This window comes from Mya arenaria, chromosome 5 (assembly GCF_026914265.1).
Source record: "Mya arenaria isolate MELC-2E11 chromosome 5, ASM2691426v1".
NCBI classification, from domain to species: Eukaryota; Metazoa; Mollusca; class Bivalvia; order Myida; family Myidae; genus Mya; species Mya arenaria.
In genome coordinates, this window is record NC_069126.1 from 70,613,400 (window position 1) to 70,634,236 (window position 20,837).

Here is a 20,837-nt window from a genome sequence, read left to right on the forward strand (position 1 = left end):
CAATAGATATATATTTATATTCAATAAAACCCACTCAGCCGCGTCTTTGATGCCTTACATCAACATTCGTCTTGTTTTATTTGTGGGATAAAAACAAAATAGCCGTTGGTGGATGCATAATTTATATGGCGACAAATGGCTGCCTTAATTATTTTCTAAGGTGCATCATAATAGAACTTTATGTATGCACACATATACACTTAAAACTGGTATGGATGCAACGATAATTCATGGTTGCACTTATAATCTCTTTACATACATTTATTGGTGCATCCAGATATTATGGTCGAACTGTACATTTTGGACTTTTGGATCCTTTTGTACACCGTAGATAACTGAAACAGATCAGACTGAATTGTAGATTTCTAGTGCCATTTATATTACAGGTATATTCAATACAATGTATGCAAGCATATTATGTGTTAGGAAGATATACTTTTGACCAACAGGTAAGTTGATAAACACGTAATTTAAACTGTATGTATAATACTGTTATTATTTAGGAAATTTCATATTAGGCCGAAGACGGAGGTATTTCCAAATCAAAACCACTAAATAATGTGATTATATACCTACTTGATTCTAATAATATCAGGGGCGGACCCTTGATTTGACGTTAGAGGGTGCGTTACTTAGGGGATTAACCTTTTGACGTGCGCCCTCCTTCAGAAGCGATCTTTATTTGGTTCAAAGTGTTGGAAAATATGTCGAAAAAATAGCTCTGCAAACTAGTGTTGTAATTTATGTATATCCGGCGTGAAATAAATTTTCTTTTGTCTGGTATCTTTTTGCTGTGTGCTTAGGTGTATTTACAGATTGATTTAGAACAATTTCTAGTCCGAAATGGTGTATTTGGGGCGTATTTAATTACCTTTGCTTCTATATTAAAATAAAAAGAGGAAAATATATATAGACGGTAACGTGTTTGATGAGGTTCTTTGCTAATTTGGACTGTTTTTTGTTACTTTGAGCTCACCTAAGCCGTAGGCTGAGGGTGAGCTATTAGGATCGATGACTGTCCGTCGTCTGTCGCCTGTCATCCGTCCACACATAGTTTTTTAACATTCTAGTGGTCACATTTTTGCCTCAATGGTCAGGATGTTGGTCCCAGTAATTACTCGGAAGAGTTCGAATATCGGATGATTTTCAGCCCAAATATCCTGGAAATTCGTAAAAAAATGCTTTTTCGTTAATTCTAGCACAAATTCGAATATGGGTCATCTTAGGTCAAAAACTAGCCCAAATATGGAAAAACCTTGTTTACACTCAAGATGAAACATTTTAAGCCCAACTATCCTGAAAATTTGTCAGAAATGCTGTTTCGTTTATTGCTAGCTCAAGTTCGTATTTGGGTCATCTCGGGTCAAAAATTAGGTCACAGAACAAAAATATAAATAAAACTTGTTAACACTCTACAAATTTTCAGCCCAAATATCCTGGAAATTTGTCAGAAAGGTTGTTTTGATATTTTTAAGTCAAGTTCGAATATGGGTCATCTTGGGTCAAAAACTAAATCACAGAGCACAAATATGGAAAAACCTTGTTAACACTCTAGAGGTTACATTTTCAGTCCAAATATTCTGGAAATTTGTAAGAAAGGTTGTTTTGATGATTTCTATGTCAGGTTTGATTATGGGTCATTTGGGGTCAAAAACTAGGTCACAGCGCCCTAGTAGCGAAAAACCTTGTAAACTATTGAGAGGCTACATTTTCAGCCCAAATATCCTGGAAATTTCTCAGAAAGGTTGTTTTGATAATTTTCAGGTCAAGTTCAAAAATGAGTCATTTGGTGTCAAAAACTAGGTCACAGAATTCAGTTATCACTATTCAGTATAAATTTCGTGAACGTCAAGGATGGCACAGTGATGGAGGGATAAACCATCTGATTCCTCATCTGTTGGTCATGTTGATTTTATCCTATTAGCGGTTGTTTGCACGTGCTGCAGTTTTGCAGATTCTGTTGGATCTGTGCCAGATGAGGGTCGAAATGGTCCTACAGATCTAAACCGGTCTGTGCTATAGACCGTTTTTCAGGTGAGCGATCTAAGGCCATCATGGCCCTCTTGTTTAAATAGCAACGCCTTTAGGGATAAGAAGAACCACCTTTTGATCGTTTTATATTTTAGACTACCTTGCCGCGTACACACGTCAACATCCGTATAATTAATGGCATTATGGCAGTAGGTTTCGGCTCCTGAGAGAGGGAGACAATATTTTACGATCTATTTTGACATAACTTATATTCTTATTTTCTAGAAAAATATTAATCTTCTCATTTCAAGAAATAAAGTTGTTTGGTTGTTTCAGACTTCCTATATAACATTGTCGCAATATGTTCGTGTCTGTACGAACGAAAGTTTATTCAATGAAAGGCCTCCAGCCCATAATACATGTTACAATGCAAATCAAATATAACAAAATGCATATATGTAACTAAATAAGAGTTGTGTCTCTTGGTTAACAAGTTAAGTGTTATCTATAGCTAACATGAGTTTATGAATGTAAAGAGCAATGGATTTAATATGGGTAACATTTTCCGATGCCATCATATTATAGAAATGAAAAATGTCAGTATTTCCACGATACCAAGAGAACAAATAATTTTCCCGGATGTCATTAAATCTTGAACACTTAAAAAACACATGATATTCATCTTCAATAACAAGTATGTCTTTATCCAATAAACAATAAGTACAAAAGCGATCATTTCTATCAATACAAAAAAATCGACCAATTTCAATATGAAGTTTATGACTAGATGTTCTAAATCTTGCCAATGATTTTCGTACAGGAAACGGTAAACTGATATTAAGGTATCTTTCAACATTCAATAAAGACTTAAAGCATTTATAAGTATCACAACGTGAGGAATTATTTACATCACCAAGCCATGTTTGTCTACAACAATCAGCAATTCTTATTTTAAAATGACACATAAATATATTTATATCTCCCACATCCTGGGCAATCCAAGCATACCCAAAGCCATATGTAAACAATATTTCTTTTATATAAGTTGCCCAAGTACGCCTACCTAAACTATCCAGATTTTTTATCATAATATATGAATTTCTAGGGAATCTATTTTCAGGCATTTGTAATACTTTGCACCAATATTTTACACATTTCGAGACATAAATATTGAACATTGGTAATCTACCACATTCACCTAAAGCCACACAGTTATTTACAGAACTCTTAACTCCGAGAAAATATTTACAAAAGAAAAGCTGTACTTTTTCAATCTCATTACATTCCTTGAATCCCCAAATTTCTGAGCCAAATGTCAGTATCGGGGAGACCATTGTATCAAAAAGTTTAAAAAATTCATTATGATTAAACGTACCAAATGACAACTGATAGTTTTTAATTGAAAAAAATGGCTTTCCTTGCCTGAGCTGCTAATTTGGATTTCGCTGCAGACCAAGATAATGTTGGAGTAAACAATAAACCCATATATTTGTACATCGATGTAATTCTGACGATGTTACCATTAAGTGTCCAATTTTCATACTGGCGTAATGGGCCTCCGTTTCTAAATACAATAATTTCAGTTTTTTTTCAGATTAATCTGCATCCCATATTCATTACAAAAGTTGGAGATAGCGTTTAATTGTCGTTGAAGGTTTATGGCAGTATCAGCACAATTTGCCACATCATCTGCGTACAGTAAACAGTGTATATCAGGAATATTGTCCGTGATAAAAACACCCTGGTTACAACTATCTTTAAGATATTGACATAGATCATTGATAAAAAGATTAAATAAAATTGGAGAATATAAATCTCCCTGCCTTGTCCCAATATTACACTTAAAACCCTCAGTAGCATAAACTTTTTTTGTATTTACGTCATCATTTGTTATGACGTCATCAAAAAGACCACCAGAATTATCTAATTTTATATGAGCTTTGAGTTTAGAATACATCGACAGTATTACGTTTATGAGTTTACCTTTTATTCCTTTGTTTATCATATTAGTAATATATGGCTATCACTCCTGTCTTCATACAATATAAACTATTGGAACAATGTAAATACATTGTATGCATATAAACTTACTGAGTTAAGTTGTATTTTTCGCTTGTGAACTGTATCCTAAGGGAATAATGAAACAGGAACAATCAGAATCCAGTCAATATAACAGTGGTATCATGATGAAATGAAATCACTCTTCATTTGGTAGAATATGTAGGGGGTCCCACTTGTATAAAAAAAAATATCAATGTTATGAAATAATTTTTACGATTCCTGAGATTTTTCCATTTGAGTAACATGTATTATAAAATACATTCAGTTTCATCGAATTTGCAAAATAAAGGTGCAACTCTGAATAAGGCCACAACAAATTGTTCATTTGTTCGTTGATTATATGACTGCGCGGATTTCTTTTGTTTAGTTCTGAATTTACCATATGTTTTGAATTTCGTTGACCTAGAATCAAAACATCAAAAATCAACTTCGCATTTTTATTGATATATTGAGGTATATTTCCATGCTACACATTCTTCGCGAGCAAACTTTCCTCGTGTCCGGACAGAATCAGGTCCGGGTAACCGTGAAGTAGCTGATATTTGTTTACAGTTCGGTCGGTGGAATTACCGAAATCCTGGTAAATACCGAAATCCCCTTTCATTTTCATAGGTATATAACGCCCGGATTTAATACTTTATTGTGTTCGAATGTTAAATTCCGTAATTGTTGGAGGTTGGAGAGGGGTGGAGAAGTCAGAGGAGGGTTGGGGGTGGGGGTCGTGGTGACTAAAACCCGGGACCCCCTTTCATTTCATACAAAAGAAGAGCATGCGAGGAGGGTCTTACGCAGTTGCTTCAAAACTGCATTGTGTTTTAGTGGGTTGTATGCTGTATTTCTTGGTGGTTGGAGAGGGCAGTGGGACGCACCGTTGTTGTTCATTTCCAGTATTAATTTTCAATTTTCTTTCATGTACCTTACTTTCAGTATTCGTAATTACGGACCAACATATGTCCTTGTCGTAATGTTAAATACACGTTTTAAGTGAAAATCAGTGTCATAGTCAATGAATTTAAGTCGGATTTTGGGTCTTAAAATATCCATTTTGTTGATGGCCGTACATTTTCTGAAACATAATTATAATCTGAGAAGAATGCAAGATGTTTGGAGACAATTGGTAAAAAATATGTTAGTTACGAGCTTTATGAAAACACCATCGTCCGAACGAGGGTCTTAAAGGTGCTGTCTCACAGATGATAAAATTTCGAAAAAAAAAAGAAAATTGTCGAAAATGACATTAACTTGGCATCGATGTGTGCAATGCATTAAAACTTTCTAACTGAAGTACCACATAGTTTACAATTTATTTATGTTTAGCAGTTATTTCGTATTTTTCCATTAAAAAAGATTACTGGGTATGTCTATCAGGTAGAATTCGTTCCTAATGCGTGATCGGCTAGTCGGTGTTATCACATGATATTACCGAGGTAGGTGTATAGCTTAATTATGTCACCCAATTAGAATAAGCCTTTATAGCTCAGTGGGTAAGACGCTGAACTTAAATTTTGGCGACGCGGGTTCGAACCCGGTCTCCGACACAATTTTTTTTTTCATTTTGGTACTTTTTTTAGAATTATGATAACAAAGCGTAACAGATTATATTAGATAATTGTCCTGAGATTCGTTACAAAAAAAACTTTGTTGGTGCCAATCTGTGACACAGTCCTTTTAACATGTCAACCTGTAATTAGAATATAAGAGTTTGGTTGGAAAAGTCAGAAAAGTTCATTTGAAAAAGAATGTGAATGCTAGTGTTAAAAACACTTTAGTTGTCAATGAAACAACACCAATTAGTCATTTTTAATTAATGCAAAATTAAACCCTTCTTTTAAAATGATTTCACGTGTAAAATACTTCTTTTAAATGGTGTTGTTTTGTTTGTCAGTTTTTACATATCTACCAGAGCCTAAAACTTATGCCTCATCATTTTCTAAGTATAGTGCACAACATTAAAAGGTCATCAAAATAAAGTATATTGCTTATTCTAAAATTAATGAAATTTATGTGCAGGTTACTATTTTGAAATATAATTGGGCTCTCAGTTATCATAACATTATACATACATTGTATTGCAGCCTAGACAGGTCATAAGAGGCTCATTCAGAGTTGGGCCAGTGATGCCAGGGTTCATGATGGGTGAATTTATCATTGTGTACCCATGTGAAAGCCATTAAAAGGGATGATGCATTCCTTTGCCCCTCTTGTGGTGATACGTAACTATGAAGTGACTGTATGGCAAATATGTAAACATTTACTTACTTTTATTCAAAAAAATGCTTTAAACAGTTAAAACAAGTTAAACAAATTAAAAATAAAAATATATTGCACAAACTTTTGTTGTGAAGTATAGTTAAAGGTCATGGTCGAAAACAGGTTGTATTTAGGTCAAATACAATATGTGACAGCCGCCATTTTGGATTCAAAATGTAAACAACAGACTTCATACTTGGTATGCTAGTTGTTCATGAATAGTAGATGAACCGTATTGATTTTGAGATAAAATGGTCAAGGTTACCTTTAGGTAAAAAACGATTTGTTGGCAGTGACCTTAAGCTTAAAAATGGTTTCTGCTCAATAACTAATGAACGCTTGTACCCAGAAAGTTAATACTTGGTATGCTAGTCGGACAAAACTAGTAGATGACTCCTATTGATTTTGAGATCAGTAGGTCAAAGGTCAAAGTCACCGTGACCTTAGGTGAAGAAACGGTTTCTGCTCAATAACTAAAGAAGGCTTGCATCCAGGAACATCATACTTGGTATGCTAGTTGGTCATGACAAGTAGATGACCCCTATTGATTTTGAGATCACGTGGTAAAAGGTCAAGGTCGCCTTGACCTTGGGGTGAAGAAACGGTTTCTGCTCAATAACTAAAGATTCTTTGGGTCCTGGATTTTCATACTTTGTATGCTTGTTGTTCATGACTAGTAGATGACTCCTATTGATTTTGAGATCAAAAGGTTACAGGACAAGGTTACCTTCAGGTAAAAAACAATATATTGGCGGTGACCGTAAGCGTTAAAATGGGTCTGCTCAATAAATAAAGAACGCTTGTACCCAGGAACTTAATACTTGGTATGCTAGTTGGTCATGACTAGTAGATGACACCTATTGATTTTAAGATCAGTAGGTCAAAGGTCAAGGTCATCGTGACCTTGAGGTGAAGAAACGGTTCCCGCTCAGTAACTAAAGAACGCTTGCACCCAGGACATTCATACTTGGTATGCTAGTTGGTCATGACTTGTAGATGATCCATATTGATTTTGAGATCAGTAGGTCAAACGTCAAGGTTGCCGTGACTTGAGGTGAAGAAACGGTTACCACTGAGTTACTAAAGAACTCTTCCACCCAGGATCTTATGCAGTAGATGTTCACTTTTTAATACGGTTGAATTAACCAAACTTTGCTGTTGGTTCGTCTCCAGTCCAAAATTACAATGTTCATGTCCATCATTTATTTTTTCTCAGCTACGACCACACAATAGGGGAGACAAGCGCTTTTCCAAAAAAGCAATCTCTAGTTTGTTCTGAAACATACCAATATCGTTTATATGATTTTGAATACCAGTTGCTAATGTTTTCATAGTTACATAACATTAATTTCGTGTAGCAATTGTAAATAGTAATAATTATTATACAAAACTGTAGTTTTCCAAAAAAAACAAAGTGTTTAGGAGATACTAAATTGTGTTTGTTCATATTTCAAACTATCTATACTGATGGGACTATATTATTTGGTCTTTCAAGAGTTTAAATGAAAATTGTGCAATTGATTTCCTCATGTAACGTATGTTTCAGTTCACGTTAACATTCAATATCAGTGAAATAGCTTCACGACCATACTGCATTATACATTACCAGACAGTCAATAGAGGTTAATGTTGGGAATCGGACAGAAAAATTACTAGTAATATCGATAATCGGTTTATGAAACCGATCAATGATCGATTATAAATCGATTTATTTTTTATTTAATTATCTTTATTCATCATATTTAAGGCAAACAGATACAGTGCATGCACCAGTTTTCAGCACCAATGTTCCCTTACAACATTGTTTGTACATTTCTTTATATAAATTCCATTATTTATTCAGAAAGCGACTATCTTTTAGAGTTTACAAGTTACATACAGAACTCTAATTATTGTTTTGCATTTAGTATTGTATACATGTGTAACATAAACAACTAAATTCTTACATGGTTAGAAGAAAACGGTAACATGTTTTAAAAACCACTTTTAAACCACAAACATGAGAAGTTGAGAACCAATCATTTAGCAGTTAAATTACAAAGACATTTTTAATAACGTACTGTAGTGACTTACTGACTTGATAAAGACCTTAGCATTTTAACATAAACTAGCATTAAACAGAACTAAGTAAATAAGTCGGTAGCGGCTACGTCCATTGTTTCTATAATCGATTGTTCTAATTTCACTATCGATTGTCACCGACGTAGGCCTTTTCGATCAATTGTCGATTATAATCGATCATCGGCACAACACTAATACAGATTGCATTACATTACAATGTCATACATAAAGTAAGATTTACAAATAGTTATCAATGCATCACAAACATAATTGAATATAGGGGCATAAGTATCGGTATTTACATCAGTCTCGTTTTAAAAGCGGACGTGCGTGTATGCTGTCCATATTATGTACAGATACAGTCAGGAGACACAGCCAAATCGCTTATATCGATCGCTAACAATACAACATATTTCAATCTATGGTGCCTTTGAAAATGTGTTTTAGAATGTGTGCTTGCTGTAACGTATGTTACATTTCGATATACGTCGAATATCTTCTCTCATTTTCATCAATCTCCGACTCTGCTAACTTTTACATTTTCTTAGACTTTCCGGAAGCAGATGGGCGACTTATTTTACATAGGATATGTGATTTCTTTCGCCACAACACGTCCTTGGTGTTGGGCCACTGGAACAAGGCTTTCCTTTTCTGCATGAAGGTAACATTGTAGTCAAGAAAGTCGTCACCGTGATCTATCTTCTAAATCTGGCCAATATACCAGTCGCCTTCATTTACAACTGCAATGAAAACTCCCGCAGTGTACGTTGTGGCTGGTCAACTTGATTTTTCAGTGTTTGTACTGATTGATTTATGTGCGCCAATCACAGTTTATGAGTCACACATACGGCCGGTAACACATTCATCGCATTAAAATGACGTTGCTCGTGTACATAATTGTCCATCACTGTTTATCTTAACTGCGTGAAGCTGTAATGTGCCCTTAACAGGTTGTAGCTCTACTTGTTGTAGTTTACCTGTCATGACTTCGCAATCATGTTTTGTGACGAAGTAAAACTTCACACCTTTCATGGTAGAAGTCGTTGCCCAATTCATGAAATCGGCTGTATCTTGTATTGCGCATTTTCTCGAGCGAACCGCCTTGTCCGCTAGTCGCTTTACGGTACCCCAAAGCCCATCGCAAACATTTTTTTCCGTGTCCTGACTCGTAATAATTCCACGTAGCGTGACAACCGTACACACTTTCATGGTTGATGACGGCATTAAAAATGTACCTATTGCGATTCTGGGAGATGGGGCTGTCCGTCCAGTAGTAGACATGCTGAATCTCGATACAACCAGGTAAATTTATCTCCTTTTCAAATAATCTGTGCATAATGTCCAAAACAGTACCTGGCGAATGTGACAGGGTGCCTGACACTGCAACATAACTTTTATGTTGTAGACTTCCGTCCTCTCCCCGGACGTAGATCACCAATGGGTGTAATGTGACCTGAGTAGAATTCCAGTATGCTGACTGAATCTCGTCAGCTGTTTTGCAGGAATCACTTTCTGCGAAATCCATATGTATTATTATTTCATTTTCTGGGAGGGCTTCCTTGATGACCCTGGTTTGTTTGTATTGCGTTTTCATGGTATGGTAGTGTACATTAAACGCTGCAACCTCTTTCAACCAATCTTCATAAAATCTCTTTCTGTCCACAGATTCGCTCACTATTTCATTTTTTTCTTGTTGTTTTCCAACTTTAGTCTTTTCCATTTAGAGAAGATAACCGTCGTCGGCAACTGTCGACTGGCCAATTGTGATTTCTTTTCCAATAATTTTTTCTGAATTTTGGGGAAAGGCCATTCCGGATTTTCGAAGCATTTGTAGTTTAAGGTTTATTCTGGTGTTTTGTGCACAAACATACATTTCGTCTCAGGGAACTGGTGAGAAGAACGTGCTTTGGTATCATACGACAGAATGTTGATTGTGACTACTTGTTATCTGGGAGTTCGGCTTCATACTTCTGGTGTAAGTTTGCCAAATAATCAGTGAGGACCCGGATTTGGACCTTTCCTTCTTCGCATTTCGTCAAATCCCTTTAACCCGGCTGAATTCTACAGTTGTCTTCCCTTTCAAAGAACTTGGTGACACTCTCTTGTAGCTTAAGTATTACTCTCCGTCTTCTTATTTTGGCAAACTTCACACCGTTCATATAGACTTCTGACAATTTGTTTCTATTTACATCAAGCTCTACAGCGAGCTTGGAAATGCACTTGTACTTTTTTATTACATCTCCGGCAATTGTACTATACAAACTCGTATTGCGGCCTCTATCGCCTTTCTCTGATTTCATGTGATGCAACAATACATTGCAAAACAAGAGCCGCTTTCCAGCCTTTTCTCCTTTAATTTCAGAAGATTTCATGAACAACGCTGTTTTCCGTCTTGGTGTCAGGATGCCACTGTTGCGTTTTGGTTTTGACCTTTCTTTTTTGTTTTAATATTATTCTTGATAACCTTTCTAAGTTTGACGTTTGCAGATTTAAGGGCCTTACTTTATCTCTTCCTTGGCCCATTCCTCCAAGCAAGCTATCTTACTATCAATTGCCTTGGAAGTGACTCTTGAGTTCCATATCCGCTTGAACTATCATTCATTTCATCTAGATCGTCATCATTATTTCTGTTTACCATCCGTGTTTGGCGGTGTTTCTGCACACGCGTCATCATTTCGTTTCTTTCTCTCTGAGGCCGACAGCTGCGTTACTGGTTTATAATATCTCCGTTGTCTTCTGCGCTCCTTTTGGAGTAATGATTCACCCTCTGATAACTTCTTCCGTTCCCCGTATCTCTTCTATATCTCTGCTCGTGAAAGCGGCATTCTGTAACATACGTTACCAAAATGTGTCAATGTTTGTAGTATGTTTAATGTTTAAAATCAGTAACATATCAACGAGTTTAACAGGTCACATATATGTGGCATTTAATTGTTGTATTAAGCTAATTTGTCGGTACTTTCAAACCTTTTCAGAAGACTATAAGCAACAAATTTGCAAAGCACTGAATTTTTAAAGCTTTTGCACTTTCAACAATATATCAAAGCATGCCTCCAATGATAAATAACCTTATTAAAATATGAAACTAAACCTAAAACAGTATTTCTAAACCCAAATATAAGAATTATCTCAAACCATTTTAACCATAGACAGAGATTTGTTCGTTGAAACATACGTTACTTTTTAGTAACGTATGTTTCAGTATTTGAGACGAACCAGCATCGTGGGTGTACTTGAATGAGTTCGAAATGTTAAAATATAAAACATTCAGTAATCCTCAAAAAAAAACACATAAAAACATATCAAACAAAATGTTCAGTGAATAATAAACTCATACTTGGCACGGTGGTATTTAATGGTAAATATGTAATCATCTGGTTACGATAATAATCAAAATTGGAAAATTAAGCCCTTTCGAAACAACGGAGCCATTATGTTGGTGACGCCACTGAATAGTTAAACCCGTACGCGATTCGTACATTAACATTCTGGCCATATTAAAGTATCTTGGTAACGTATGTTTCGTAACGTTTGTTTCATTTCAACATTGTAGTCAGTCAAAAAGCTTATCAATATACATTTATCAAAGTATCTTTGTCTGCACGATGCTATCTTAGCCTGATTGAATTATGTTTCATAAAATAATAAATGTATTATGGCATGTGGTCATTTATAACTATGGTCACGTATGTTTCATTCTTAAATGCCCTTGTGAAAATTTGGGGCAAATGACTGAAATTACGGAATTAACAGAAAAATAACCAATGTTATACTTTCATTATAGTTTATATACATAAGAGCTATTGTTAAATACATAAACAATTGAATTATTACTATTATGTGTATTTATCAAATAGATGCAAAATGGGGTACTATGTGTTTACAGTAATTTGGCGACAGTTATAAGTATTTAAGCATAGATTAGACATTCTTTTGCCGCGTTGACGTGTGAAAATATTCATATTAAATGGCTTTATCAAAATCAAATAAATGAAAAACAGTGGACAGCACAACGGAATTGCATTAACATCTCAAAGTAAAAAAGAATCAGATCGGCGGCAGTAACGCTCCAGTTCGCATACATAAATATCTACAATTGAAACATATAATCGGTATAATTGGTCACATTAATAAATTTTCTAAATAGCCCTTGGCCAACTAACATATACACTGGAAATTCGACACAAGCAGTGACAACAAGGGCTGCACAACAGGGTATTAACAGGTCAAACATTCTTAAAGTAGGTCTTAAAATCGTTTTTCAAAAACCAAACAATACCAAAAGTATGTACTAATTCGTTTAATGACAAAGAATTATTATCATATATTGCCAATAAACTGAAACTGAAACAAACAAAAATTAGACATAGGTGAGCAGTCATGAATCTTGTCATACACAGATCTAATGTTAGCGACGATCTATGGTTGATATCACCACTAAAGAAATAGAACCAAATTCTCCGATTTTTGTGACATTAATTAATCGGCGTTTTAAAGATCAAAATTCTATTTCATTTTATTAATTGAAACGTATTTAAAATGATTTATTTCTTTTCAAATCTATTTCCCAAGTATCACATTAAAAATAAAAAAAACAGTGACCCCTTTGATAAATCTGAAGAAATGTTTGCGTCTTGATGGGTAAAAGCAGATAAGATACATTATCTATGATCCAAAATACGTATGGTACTACGGCTATGTCTAGGACTCGGATCAATGAGTTGTACAACACATTCAAGATAGACCCTACGCATGACGCAGTAGATGATCCAAGGGCTGGGCGTCCCAACTCAGCGTCAGAAAAAGCAGGTGGGATTGCGACGTGACTGAGAGCTGACCGGAGATTAACTGTTCGGGATATCGCATTGAAAGTTGGACTTGGGACTGCATCTGTTCATGATATAATCACAACGCAGCTAGGCATGAGAAAGGTTTGTGCTCGCTGGATTTCATGTGTTCTCACTCTCCAGCAAAAACAACAACGAATTGCTGACAGTAACACTTTTCTGAAAAAAAATACAGAAGCCATGGTAACATATTCCTAAAATCCATCATCACTGCTGATGAAAAGTGGGTTAGCCATTATGATCCGAAACTAAACCAGAAAGATCTGTGAGGACGAATTCGAACTCTCCATCACCTACCAAAGCTTTGGTGAGGATGTCTGCGAAAAATAGTAGATGTTCAATCTGTGAGAGTGCAGCTTTAACACATGCTTGATATATCTTACCAGTAAATGATACATGTACTTTTAAACATTCATTTAAAAGAAAGGAAATAGAGGAGATTTGTTTATTTCAGTGTAAGATCGTATTTTATTTCACGCGTGTCATAGAAAAACATATTTAATAACTAACGGTTTAAGAAAAATGCATAAAAACATCATTTTTTGAACTTCAATAAAAAAGTGCGATCTATTTTTTGTCAGCAGTCTTATATGACTGGTTTCCATGGATTTTCGCAAAAAAATCGTTCGTTTCAAGACAAAATATAAGAAAGTTCAATCTGTGAGCGTGCAGCTTTAAACAGGGTGAGGAATCACGTGACTTGGCGAAAATGAAACCAATGATACCAATGAAGATCGTGGTTGTTATTGAATTCTCGAATTTATACAAACATATGTTGATAATTCACGTACGTAATAAGTAAAAAAAAAACATTTATAATATACTATCCCACTTTTATAAACGGACAATGATAATCTTATTTTCACTATATATCTTATTTAGGCGAAAATACTAGTAAGCTTAGTTTCGCCAGCGATGTTACTTTCGCAAAAATAAGCTTGTTTTCGCCGACGCTACTGTACAAGGCATAGCTTACAGTACAGAATATACTGTTTAAACTGAGTGTTGAAATGTAAGTCTTAACTCTAAAAAACCTTATTTATTAACCAATCCTTAACTTAACTCTCTATTATTTTTTTTAATAAACTAGACATGTTTTGCTTTTTTTTCGTTTAAAATACTCTTATTTCCGCCAAAAATAGTCTTAAAAATTGCCAGTCTTTCTAAAAGAGTAACAACTATCATCTTATTATCGAATATATTCGAAAATGATATAATTCATTTTCAACACTATTAAAATCAAATAAGATTCTAAATTTTGTTTAACATCGACAACACAACCCGTTGCCTAAAGCCATAAGTTATTTCAATACCTATAGGACCGGGAATTAGGAGACCGATGAAGCCGGATAATACATTACGGTGAGAGACCGGGAAATAGTATCACCCCTTTGTTGACAGAAGCCGATCTTGAATACATTTTTCATGAATAAATACTGAAAACGATTAAAATTGTAATTAGGAGGTATATTTTATGTTTGAAATAGGTAATAAAGGTTTTTATTCATATTTTGCCATGTTAGTGCAAATATATTTTGCACAAAACAAGAGTTAATGCATTAAAATACAGGATTTACCTTTCCAATAAAACGAAACTTGACTGATACAGACAATAATTACATACAGTACATGCGGTCCCTAGACTTACCAAAATACGATTATTTACCGAAAGACGGATAAAATTACCGAAAGACGCATGAAAGTTACCTAAAGACGCCTTCTAAAATGCATTTATTTTATTGTTTTTATATTCATATTATACAAATACATTACCAAACAAAATTTTAGAGAAAAATATTAAAATATAATGATGTAATAGGCAGTTGAAATTTCAGTGTTCGAGATCGAATTCCACGTGCGACTCGCCAACCGAAAGACAGATAAAAGCTTCCAAAATAATCAATTATTCCAATTAATGATGGTCTCATAATATTCATATAACTAAAACACACTCATAAAAATGAAAAAGTTCATGAAAATATTTACTTATTGTTCAATTGAATAAAGACAATATGTCAGTGAAATAGTTGTCTCCCTTCGCCAACCAAAAGACGATTTAACGCAGGTAAAAATAACTTATTAGTTGTTGTATTATGAAAATGATTATGAATTTGGATTCAAATAATAGCATTTATATTTTTATGGACATGTTAGATCAATAAACAGCATTTGAAAGTATTTGGAATATACTTGAAACATTGCCTTTGAAATAGGTCGAAAATGTCGCTAAAATCATTTTCTTTTAAACTAACTTAGATCTACAGTATAGTTCAGGGCTTTCAAATTTTAATTTTTGTTTATATGAAAATTGAAAAAATAAGTTTTCAAACAGCGAAGTTCTCATCTTCAGATAAATTAGCTTACTTATGGACAATAATAACCAGACCACACCAAATACACAAAATCAGGCGATGTTTAAAACAACATAATTATCACCCGGTATATGACACCCCACAAAGTAGCGGCACGCTTTTGGGGGGACAGTTTGGTATTATTGAAAGTGTGTTAAATTTGGGTAAACCCTCTTCGGCTCTGTGACACGTGTTGAATAAATACCATACTAATTACACATTAAAGGACCGCATTACCTGTACATTTATAATTGCGGGTGATTTTCACACAAATTGACGGCTTCATTTAAAGATTCATAAATAACAATCGCGAGTAAAAAGGTAAGTTATTGCTGTAAGTATTAAAGAAGTCCAAATTAATAGAACTTTACACTCTGAAATCATTAATGATGGATGAGTTTCCTTGTGTTATATGTGCTGTTGACTGTAGTAGTGATCAATGCATACATTGTTCTAATTGTAGGAATTGGGTTCATGCTAAATGTTCTGAATTGACTGTTAAGCCTTGAACAAATAGAAGAGATCTTATTAAGTGGGGAGGGTGGACTGACTGTAATACCACAGGGGCTGAAGGAAAATGTTTATTTTGTTTTGGACAATTCAAAGAACTCATCTAAAAGGGGAAAAAAAAACAACAACAAAGGAGCTATTTTGGTGAGGATTGTGGGATTTGGGATTCAAAAACTGGGGCTTCACCATATATATTATATACGAACAGAGACTGGCCACATGAGTTATGTTTTCTTTCGGCAAGGCAGTTCTTTAGAAAAAAGGAGGTGAAAGGGAAGACACGTGACAGTTACTTGTTACCAACAACTGTCCGTCAATCGCCGCTTCACTGGTGATCCCCCAATTTTCTTAGGCCCCATGTTCATACACGACCACAGTGATTTTGAAACATATAGTCACTTTTTCCATCACCTGAAGCTCAAGTTAGGAGTCAGTTCCGACAAATTCAGGTAATTTTATTATGTGTATGTTTTATGCAGCCTTCCATGTCCGATGTTAATCAAATGTATATGTCATGTATGTAGAGAAATGATGAAAAATTAAATAAAAATTTAGTATTAAGTTAACTGTATATATTTGTCATGTTCTTACTTCACCTTAAACATATCAATAAATTGTATTTCGGTTGAGAACAGGAGAATACTCTTATTGGCTAAATAAAGGAAATTCTTTTGTCAAAAAACTCATTATTTCTAGATATTATTTTATAATTTTTGGCTACAATGTGTAGAATCATTAAATATATATGAATATTAAAAATAAATATAATAGCAAGCGTCTTTCGGTAAATTTCTATCATGTTTAGTCCAGTATAACCATATCCATAAATCGTATTTCGGTTGACGACGGGAGATAACTCTATTTGACTAAAAAAGGGAAATTCTTTTGTCAATAAAGTCATTATTTCTAAAAAAAAATAATTAATTTTTGGCTACAAAACGTATAATCATTATATATACAAGATTATTTAAAAATAAATGCATTAGAATGCGTCTTTCGGTAATTTTTGTGCGTCTTTCGGTAATTTTATCCGTCTTTCGGTAAATAATCGTATTTCGGTAAGTCTAGGGACCCCAGTACATGCCATATTTTCTGGAGACCATTTAAGTGGATTTGTTCAGAAAGGCTGAAAATTCAGGGGGATTTTGGTAGTATTCAGGGTTTTTTTTCGCACCTCTAAGTTGGCGAAACTTTAAGTATTTTTAGACGCAAACTTGTACGCAAAAGTGTATTAATTCACATATATTTAGCTATGAAAACCTCTAACTTTTTCATTATACAAAGACTTATTTTATGTCATGATTTATCATATTCTTATGATACACTGTCATGCTATAATGTAATGCACTTGCAGAGCAAAATATGTCATTGGAAAAATATGTTTTCGAGACAACTAAATTCAATTTACCTTCCTCCAAAGTCTTTAAAAAATTCTGCTTAATACTATCAGCTATGATAACATTTAGACAATAAGAGAAAGAAAGAAATATTTTCAATTTGTTCGTTTTCCAAAATAAAAATATGTCTTTGCCCTTGATCATTACTACAAAGTAATTGATCAAATTAATTGTTGTATAAGTTTCCTTTTGACATTTATCAAACCTTTTTTAAACAGTCATTTCACCCCTTTAGAGTTGTTTGTCATTTAGTTTCACTCACATACTATGGTTTCACTTTATCATTATTGCCTGATGTAAAATCTTTCTTTTTTATTTAGCTCACCTTAAAGTAGGCATAGGCTGAGGGTGAGCTATTAGGATCGATTATTGTCCATCGTCCATCGTCTGTCCACACTTAGTTTGTTAACACTCTAGTGGTCACATTTTTGCCTCAATCGTCACAAAACTTGGTCAGGATGTTTTTTCCAGTAATTACTCAGATGAGTTCGAATATGGGTCATCTGGGGTCAAAAACTAGGTCACAGAGCCCAAATATGTAAAAACCTAATGTTAACACTCTATGCGTATAAACCTGTTTGATAATTAGCAAAATTGCTGAAGTTACCCAAGAGTTATTGCGCTTCAATCATAGAAATAACATAAAAATGCTCTTGTTCTATCAATAACTTTATAAGCATTTGTCCAATCATTACAAAATTTGGCGAGAATGTGAATGGGCATAATACATCAGAGAAGCCAAATCCCTGTTATTGCCCTTTAATTATCAACAAGTCTATCCCGTGCCAAAAATAAGCTCAGCTTTCTGAAAAGCGCAGCTTTTGCTTAGCTATAAAGCTATGCTTTTAAAAAAACTGAGCTTTTTTAGCTACGCTTTTTTTAAAAAGCTTAGCAAAAGCTGTGCTTTTTAAGAAAGGTTAGCAAAAGCTGTGCTTTTTTAGAAAAGCTTCACTAAAGCCATGTCTTTTTCTCTAAAAAGCTGCGCTTTTCTTTCGAAAGATGTGCTTTTTGTTTATGAGGGTGCGTTTTTTTTATTATATGGTAAAAGACTGCCTCTAAGAAAACCTGCGTCTTTTTCATCAAAGCTGCGTCTTTTATGCATCAAAGCTTTGTCTTTTTCATCAAATGCTTTGTCTTGTCCAAAATTTCAAGCGGCTAAGTATTTCTTCAAAGACTGAGCTTTTCAAACAAAAGACTAAGCTTTTGGAGAAAAGACAAAGGTTATTCTTGGGAAAAAAAACTAATTCACTTTGCCAGCTTTTGATTATTAATAACTCACTCAGTTTAATTGAAAATAAACATTAGATATAACTATATGCATTTTTTTCCCAGAAAATATATGCTTGTTTGATTGAATAATTATTTTCCATTTAATCAATCAATCAAACAATCAATTAGTAAGTGGGACCAATAATAATCCTACTCCCAGATAATAATAATAATAATAATAATAATAATAATAATAATAATAATAACAATAATAATAATAATAATAATAATAATAATAATAATAATTTATGAATCAACCAATCAATTAAATCATAATTTCAATTTTATAATATTATACAATCAAAATAAAAAAAAAATCTTTAAAATCATAATTAATTGCATTGTAAACTGCTTACTTTACAGAATTGATATAACTTTGATTTCTTTTTAATCAAAAGAAAACTGTGGCAGATTGTTATCAGAGATTAACCAATCAAATTTCAGCACCAAAATTCAAACAACATTAGGTTTTTTTGATAGAAATATTAAAGAATGTTGATGGATTTCAATGAAGTAATGAATTTACTCAAATAAAAACCATTGATAATAAAAGGGATTAATGAAATAAATTCATGATTTTACCATCAGTAGATCAGGTGAACATTAACTATGATTTTGAACATGATCATTCCAAAAATTGATGTTTGGTGATAAGTTGAAGATTCCTCAAGTCATCAGGTATGTTTCTTTTCTTATAAGTTGTTCATTTAAGAAAACAATCACTAATTGTCAATAATGTACAATAGTTGGCATAATAAAGAAATTCCCTATTAAAAATATGCTGCTAAAAGGAACACAAAGAAAAATGTGGGGACAGTCATAATTAGCACAAAGTTTTACTCAGGTGAGCGATATAGGGCCATCTTGGCCCTCTTGTTTAAATTCCGGGGATTTTTATATCCCGCCGGAGACCAGGGAATGGAACATAATTCCGGGGGATTTTTTTCCCCCATCGGGAGTTATGGCATATAAGCAATTATGTTAATTGTTACAACTCGGCTACTCCAGCAAGCTTCGAATAGACCAGTCATCGAAATTAGACTTTTGGATGAACAAGCCCTAATTCTTATACTATTGCTTGGCATAATTTTTTTTAACAAGCCCTGAGTGCTATATAAAATTCAGAATTTGAGCAAGCCCGGAAGACTTTTTACCAGTGCATGGCTTGTGGGCTAATTTCGACCATTTATAGACCTCATAAATACAATCAGAACAGTTTTCCGATTGTTGTAAAACTGTGAACTGCAGCCTTGCAGATGCCTTCATATTATGTAGGTGCCCTTCATATATATATATCGTTATGTTTTGACAGTATGAAATAAAAAAAAAACATATCAAACTCATAATGATTTATTTGATATTTATTTTTTTGTGTATAACTTATATAAAATAATATTATCTGGTAATATTTCTTGTTTTTATGCTATTTTATAGACACAATATGCTTTAACCCCAAATCCCGATTGAAATAACTAGCCACTTTTGGTATAATAAAACAATTAGTACGTGAAGGATTTGCCATATCAAATATCGTAAAGAAATTTGTCAACGTACAATTGTTTGGACTACGGCTTCACTTTGTTTATTTAGTTGAAACCAATTGCAGTTAGATTGAAAATAAATTTTAATAAATAAAAACAATGAATATTTTTAAAATTTGTTCACTGTTAGATTTCTAATCATTCAAAAAAGAAAAAAACAGCAACAGGAAAATAAACTGAAAATCTTGTAATCACATGATTTTGAACACAATTATGACCTAATTAAGGAATGTTTATAACTTGATTTATTATAAAGGTAAAACACCTATCTATTTAGCGTTTTTTTTGAAAATGTGTTTGTGAACTACAATTTACTTCATTTAACTGATAATAAAGTTATTTTGTCTGTACAAAGCATACAAGTGAAATAACAGCGTGACATAAAAATGTCACAAATTCTGGTTGAGTTTGGATAGGCTATCTCTTCAGTGAACACGTTCCAAAAGATAATATATAATATGTTCGCTGAAGTTCTTTTCAGCCGGCCGTACTGGTTGCAAAGCAGTTTCTGACAGATTTTTACACGTTTTTATTGAATTATTCATACGTGTTTTAATCCCTACTAAAATTGTTCACATT

At 33.7% G+C, this 20,837-nt stretch overlaps 1 protein-coding gene across 3 annotated transcripts in view; it reads left to right on the top strand.

Moving 5' to 3' along the window:
- Positions 1–335: 335 nt before the first annotated feature.
- LOC128233929 (uncharacterized) overlaps positions 336–20,837 on the top strand; it is a 95,098-nt gene continuing 74,596 nt past the window's right edge. Inside the window, exon 1 of one of the 3 annotated variants that reach the window (XM_052947810.1) lies at positions 336–449. Coding sequence is in view for 1 of the 3 variants with exons in the window: in XM_052947809.1 (XP_052803769.1) it covers positions 14,665–14,677 (13 nt within the window). In the remaining 2 variants the exon portion in view is untranslated. Of the gene's footprint in view, positions 450–14,560; positions 14,678–19,317; positions 19,396–20,837 lie in introns of those variants that run through there. The other 2 variants (XM_052947809.1, XM_052947811.1) reach the window with 2 other exon arrangements.